Genomic DNA, 7,081 nt, shown 5'->3' on the forward strand with positions numbered 1-7,081 from the left:
CTAGCATTTTAGTCTAGTTTTTATTTGTTGCCAAAATTATCAATATATTTAGTCTTAGTTTTAGTCATCATAGCATAGTTTTCATTTAGTTTTTATCAAAGGAAGTCAATGATCAATTTTCATCATAGTTTTAGTCGACTAAATCAACCCTGTCTGTCTCAATAGAGAAAGTAGCTGATCTACAAGCTCACAGCCCATGGAATCCTGGGATATGAGCTTGTAGATCTGCTACTTTTGTAAAAGGTTACATTTCTTGACACTTTTTTAAAAAGTAACTATTATCTCTCTCTCTCTCTCTCTCTCTCTCTCTCTCTCTCTCTCTCTCTCTCTCTCTCTCTCTCTCTCTCTCTGTGTGTGTCTCTCTCTCTCTCTCTCTCTGTTGTCTTGTCTGTCTGTCTGTCTGTCTCTCTCTCTCTCTCTCTCTCTCTCTCTCTCTCTCTCTCTCTCTCTCTCTCTCTCTCTCTCTCTCTCTCTCTCTCTCTCTGTGTGTGTGTGTCTCTCTCTCTCGCTGTGTGTGTGTGTGTGTGTGTCTCTCTCTCTGTGTCTCTCTCTGTCTGTCTCTCCCTCTCTCTCTCTCTCTCTCTCTCTCTCTCTCTCTCTCTCTCTCTCTCTCTCTCTCTCTCTCTCTCTCTCTCTCTCCCTCCCTCTCTCTCTCTCTCTCTCTCTCTCTCTCTCTCTCTCTCTCTCTCTAGACTTCCATCGTCTCACACTGGATCCAAACACAGCGAGCAGAAAACTCTGTCTCTCTGAGAACAGCAGGAAGGTGACTCGGCCAGAGGGGGAGGAGCTTCAGTCATACCCTGATCATACGGACAGATTTGATGATAAGTATGATCAGGTTCTGTGTACAGAGGGTCTGACTGGACGCTGTTACTGGGAGGTAGAGATGAGTGGAATGGTTCAGATAGGAGTGTCTTACAGAGGAATCAGCAGGAGAGGAAAGGGTAGTGTGCTTGGACATAATGATCTGTCCTGGAGTCTGGACTGTGGGGAAGGCCTTTACATTGTCCTTCACAATAGTAGGCTGACTGTCCTCCCTGTTGGTTTCTCTTACCCCAACAGAGTAGCAGTGTATGTAGACCATGCTGCTGGGACTCTGTCCTTCTATGACGTGTCCTCTGACTCACTGAGACACCTTTATACCTTCCAGTCCACATTCACTGAACCACTCTACCCTGGGTTTAGGCTTTATAACTCCTCCGCCTCAGTGTGTCTTTGTGAGGACACATAATGTCTCTGATGACTTGAGGCTTTATGACTCCTCCTCTCCTCCATGAGAGAGAGAGAGAGAGAGAGAGAGAGAGAGAGAGAGAGGGAAAGACCTTCTAATGAATGGTAGACTCAATGATACTAAGGACTGATCTTGTCCTTCTAATGCGTGAGGAGGACGTTCTGTTGTATTTTTACCTTTTCATGGATTTTATTTTTTCAAAACAAGTATAACAAATAAATGGGAGTAGTTTTACATACTGTATTTAATGTACCTGTTACAGTATTGATCCATAAACATACATAAAATAAATGTAAATGTCTAGCATTCATAACCTGCTCCACAAATTATATTCCCAATGCTTTCTGAAAAAGATAACATCAAATAAATGTTTATTGATGACAGAAGTGTCCTTGTATTTATTTGAACTGGGGACTCCCACAACATAATCATATTTGAACTGAGGACCCCTCAAAATAATCATATTTGAACTGGGGACCCCCCAGAATAATCATATTTGAACTGGGGACCCCATCCCCCCCACCCTGACAAGCATCTTCAATCTAAATATTGTGAAAATAGACAATCTACGAGCTTGTACTGTAGATCGGCTATTAAAAAAAGAGAAACAATCTCTTTCTTATATAATTGACAATTATGCCAATGTTTGACCATTTTTTATTGTGTAAATAGTTGATTCATCTTTTTTTTCCCCTTCTTTTTTCTTTTTTTTCAGGTTTATAGGCCCTACCTAGCAGGCCAAACTCAATTAAACTGGTCAAACATTGGCCTAATTGTGATGGTTTTAACACAGCGGGTGCCCAGGATTATTCAACATTTAATCGACAGGTGCCATGGCAACCTGGCATTTTACCTACCTTTGAGGCCCTCCTGGCAAAAAAAGTAATCAGAGTAAATGTAATCCAAGTATGTCCTGTTTATCACGATAATATTTTCTTTCCGTCAGGACAGTTTTTAAACAGTCGCGGGCCACAGTGCTTTTGTAACGTCCGGTAGAAAAGGTCGCGTTTTGATTTTGAACATGAAGGTGATTTAAAAGCTAGATTAGGAGCAAAATGCACCTTTCTGCAGCAGCGTAACAGGCATGTCTGTGAGGGAGTTTTTACTGACGCTGAGGAAGGCCACAGGCCGAAACCGGTCCGTCACACGGTGAGACTGCTGTTGTGCTTTTTAATGAAATAAAACTACAAGAAAGAAATCACTTCAGAGAGTGCGGATATCCCCTTCTTGCCTGATACTTACCAGAATCTGCACCCAGCAAACAAAAATACTTTTTACTCTCATAGAGAGTGTGTCATCTCCAGAGGGTTTTGCACCGACTGGGAAACTCGTCCATATCTGTGAGGGAGACAGCACTCAGGGGCGTCACAAGGGGTAGGAAAGTGGGACTGAGTTACCGGGGCCCAAGGTGGTGGAGGGGCCCTAATAACTTTATCTATTGAAAAATAGCAGATATACAAGCTCACAGCGCGGCACCGAGTGCCGCGCTGCGAGCTTGTAGATCTGCTATTTTTGAAAAGTTGTGAAAATGTGTGAAAATCTTTGAATATATGTATTTTTTAAGCGAACATTTCTAACTCAAATTCTGCTTCTGGGGGTCCCTGGAACTAAATATTTTGAGATTGGGGTCTGTGGCCAAATACATACATCATCTTGGGGGTCCTTGACATAGGTTTCTTGCACACATTTTCACGATTAAAAAAAAAAAAAAAATAGCAGGTATACAAGCTCTCAGCGCGGCACTCGGTGCCGCGCTGTGAGCTTGTATATCTGCTATTTTTCAATAGTTAACATTCATGGGGGGCCCGCAGTGAATCCTTGTACCCAGGGCCCAGAATTTGGTGTGACGCCCCTGCAGCACTTCCCGGTCACGTGATCTCGCGCTGCATTTCGGGAAATGGGAGTGTTTTTCGTCACCGTACAGTAGCTAACAGTACAGTATAGTTTACTGTACAACGCGTCAAACGCGCCAAAGGGCACGCAGACACATCCAAGAGATTGACGCGTTGCCACGTCGTGGACCTCTAATGCAGTGCTTCTCAACCTTTTCAGGCCGTGACCCCCAGGGTGGGGGGGGGGACCCCCCACCCTGCACGAGCAGTTGGAATTGTAGGAGTTGGCATTACATTTAGTTTGACTCGATCTATTCCATTGATCTTCTGCGAGGCATTGTGAGCATGTAGATCTGCTGTTTTTTTTTGTTTTTTTTTGTTTTTTTATTACAATTTCAGCCTCTAATATTTGACAATTTGTCCAATGTTTGACCAGAGGTACTAAAAGGGTCTTTAAAGTCCTTAAATTGTCACTTTAGGAAATATGCAGATACCCTCTCTACAGTAGAAGTAAAAGTATTTGAAATACTCCAGTAAATTACACATTTCTCAAAATTGTACTTTTGGTCATTTTCTCGTCTAATCAGGCTTTTATGAACACTCTGGACAGATTTTAATTTGCTTGATTGAATATTTAGATATTTGATGTAAATGTTACCAGGCCCTCCAGGCCCAGGGCCTCTCCACATACACACCCATTGTAACTTCAAACTTCATTTTAACCATGATAGATTCATTGAAAACACCCATTATTTTATTTTATTTTCTGGTGACTTATACTACCCTCCTGATACGTGAGCTGGCCGTGTTTTTCCCGATAACCTTTTTTAATTTAATTTTAATAAATAAAAAATGGAAAAAAGCAGGGACCCCTTAGCTGAGAGAGATGAAGCAGGGACCCTTAGCTGAGAGAGATGAAGCAGGGACCCTTAGCTGAGAGAGATGAAGCAGGGAACCCTTAGCTGAGAGAGATGAAGCAGGGACCCCTTAGCTGAGAGAAAGATGAAGCAGGGACCCCTTAGTTGTTGAGAGAGATGAAGCAGGGACCCCTTAGTTGTTGAGAGAGATGAAGCAGGGACCCCTTAGCTGTTGAGAGAGATGAAGCAGGGACCCCTTAGCTGAGAGAGAGATGAAGCAGGGACCCCTTAGCTGAAAGAGAGATGAAGCAGGAACCCCTTGGCAGAGAGAGAGATGAAGCAGGGACCCCTTAGCTGAGAGAGATGAAGCAGGGACCCCTTAGCTGAAAGAGAGATGAAGCAGGAACCCCTTAGCTGAGAGAGATGAAGCAGGGACCCCTTAGCTGAAAGAGAGATGAAGCAGGAACCCCTTGGCAGAGAGAGAGATGAAGCAGGGACCCCTTAGCTGAGAGAGAGATGAAGCAGCGACCCCTTAGCTGAGAGAGAGATGAAGCAGGGACCCCTTAGCTGAAAGAGATGAAGCAGGGACCTCTTAGCTGAGAGAGATGAAGCAGGGACCCCTTAGATGAGAGAGAGATGAAGCAGGGACCCCTTAGCTGAGAGAGATGAAGCAGGGACCCTTAGCTGAGAGAGATGAAGCAGGGACCCCTTAGATGAGAGAGAGATGAAGCAGGGACCCTTAGCTGAGAGAGAGAGAGATGCTTCATCAACTTTCTGTGAGGAACATTTGCTGAAAATAGCAGATCTACAAGCACACGACATGTTGCAGTACATTGTGTTCTGGGCTTGCTTCATCTCTGTCTCATAGGGGTCCCTGCTTCATCTCTCTCTCTCAGCTAAGGGGTCCCTGCTTCATTTCTCTCTCAACTAAGGGGTCCCTGCTTCATCTCTCTCAACTAAGGGGTCCCTGCTTCATCTCTCTCTCAGCTATAAGGGGTCCCTGCTTCATCTCTCTCTCAGCTAAGGGGTCCCTGCTTCATCTCTCTCTCAGCTAAGGGGTCCCTCTCAGCTAAAGGGTCCCTGCTTCATCCCCTGTAACTCTGAGAGTGAACACATGGAACCAAATGGACCCTTACAGGTTCATTTCTCAGGGCTTTGTGCGACGTTACGGGAAAGGCTTAATTTGACCAAATATGGTCAATGACAGATTAAGCCTGACTAAAGCCCTTTGCACACAGGACAGTTGCGTTTTTTTTTGCGTTTGCTGCATGAATAAAACACATTGGATTTGGTGTGCAAGGCTGTGCGGGATCGGCGCTGCGGATCCCAAAAGGAGTCATAAAAGGAGTGATGAGTTTTTTTACCGCATGTGACAAGACGCCCAAATCGAACTGGGTTTGATCGAGAAAAAAACGCACATCCGCAACCACTCGACGCACGGCTAATTCGGATCCGGTGTGCATGAGGTCGTAGAGAATCATTGTTTTCTATTAAAAAAATGAAATTGTCCGTTTTATCCGTGCGGATAAACGCGCCTGTGTGCAAGGACCTTAAGCGGTATGCCGGCCCTAGCTCTGGTCCATCGCGTCTCCTCCCGGAGACACTCTGACAGACCCGTCGGGAAACGCCTGGACTCGAGATTGTCGGCCCCTCCGAGCGCTCAACATCAGTCAAAATAAACTAAACTACTTCACTACTCACCAAACCAAAGGTAGTTTTGCATTGTTGAAAGTCTATTCTCCGCGGTGGTAAACCTCTCAGCACCCCACCTACTCTGTAAAATACATTATTTTTGTCATGAAATAAAACGCACACACCTCAGGCCACCTAGCGGCCACCGCAGATACAATAGTTCACAACCCGGAAATAAGCGGTGGTCGAGTTGGATGCACTTTATTTCATGCCAAAAATAATGTATTTTACAGAGTAGGTGGGGTGCTGAGGGGTTCACCACCGCAGAGAATAGACTTTCAACAGCGCAAAACGACCTTTGGTTTGGTGAGTAGTGAAGTAGTTTAGTTTATTTTGACTGATGTTGAGCGCTCGGAGGGGCCGACAATCTCGAGTCCAGGCGTTTCCCGACGGGTCTGTCAGAGCGTCTCTGGGAGGAGACGCGATGGACCAGAGATAGCTGGCCCATGCAAGCCGTAGTAGACCTATATCACAATACAATGAAAGTTGAAAGGTTTAAGTAGTTCTGTACTGTTTTGGTACACTTATGATAACAAAGCTGCTTATATTGATGCTGTAAAAACCAGGGGTGAGATGCCGTGGGCTCGGCGAGCCCACACTTCTTTTTTTCAAGCTGCACGTACGCACGCCCTAGATGCACGCACACACGACCCGCGCGTGCACGCACGTGTGACGCCGCGCTGCCGCGGTCAGCACGAATCCCCAGGACTGAATCCCCTTACCTGGCTAGCTGCTTTGCATAACAATACTCGGGTAGGCAGTTCTCACCTACATCCTCATTTACACTTGTACACGGCCAGCAGCACGTTCGCCTTGCATTCTTTGCAGACATTTAGAGAAGCCTGGACATTTAGCTCCTTTCGTAACCCCTCCCTCCGCTATGCAGCTCCGAGATAAGCTTCCCCACTCTTGTGATCCACAATCGTTTGCGCCGCGGGGAAGCTCAGCCGTTCGCGAAAACGTCTCCTCATCTCATCTGTTAGTTTACTTCAGTGGAAGAAAAATGAAGCTGTGTGTTGTTTTGTCAGAGCTGCATGCAGAGCGGAGGGAGAGTTCCGAAAGTGTCTATGATTGTAAAGTAAAGTCTATGTAATATGTAAAGTTATTTTATATTTGATATAAAGAAATACATTAATTGAAACACATTCATTGAAACTAATTAACAATGTAACTAAATAATAAGAAATATAGTTAGGCTACATAAAAAATGTTGTGATGTTGAATACAGTATTTCAACTAGCACCGCGCGGCAGGCATGCGTGCACACATGCGCGTGCACGCGCGCGCGTACGTGACGTGCACGTGACGTCATGAATTTAGAGGGGTACCACTTCTAAAATCCATATCACACCACTGGTAAAAACATAATAATTATACGTAACATGTACACAGATGCAATTAGACTGGGAAAGGGATTACATCCACTATCCCTTATTTGGGCATCAAACCAAGAGACAAACCTTAGTCAT

General features: G+C 44.9%; 1 protein-coding gene across 1 annotated transcript in view; it reads left to right on the forward strand.

Annotated features, from left to right (window-relative positions):
• Window positions 1-1,277, forward strand: part of LOC308289438 (NACHT, LRR and PYD domains-containing protein 3-like) — a gene marked incomplete at its 3' end in the record, with an annotated part of 41,960 nt that extends 40,683 nt beyond the window's left edge. Inside the window, exons 11-12 of the mRNA XM_080731127.1 lie at window positions 693-763; window positions 1,209-1,277. Of these exons, the coding sequence (XP_080587253.1) occupies window positions 693-763; window positions 1,209-1,277 (140 nt within the window). The remainder of the gene's footprint in view (window positions 1-692; window positions 764-1,208) is intronic.
• Window positions 1,278-7,081: the final 5,804 nt, after the last annotated feature.

This window comes from Nannobrachium achirus, assembly GCF_963921795.1.
Source record: "Nannobrachium achirus genome assembly, chromosome: 8".
NCBI lineage: Eukaryota > Metazoa > Chordata > Actinopteri > Myctophiformes > Myctophidae > Nannobrachium > Nannobrachium achirus.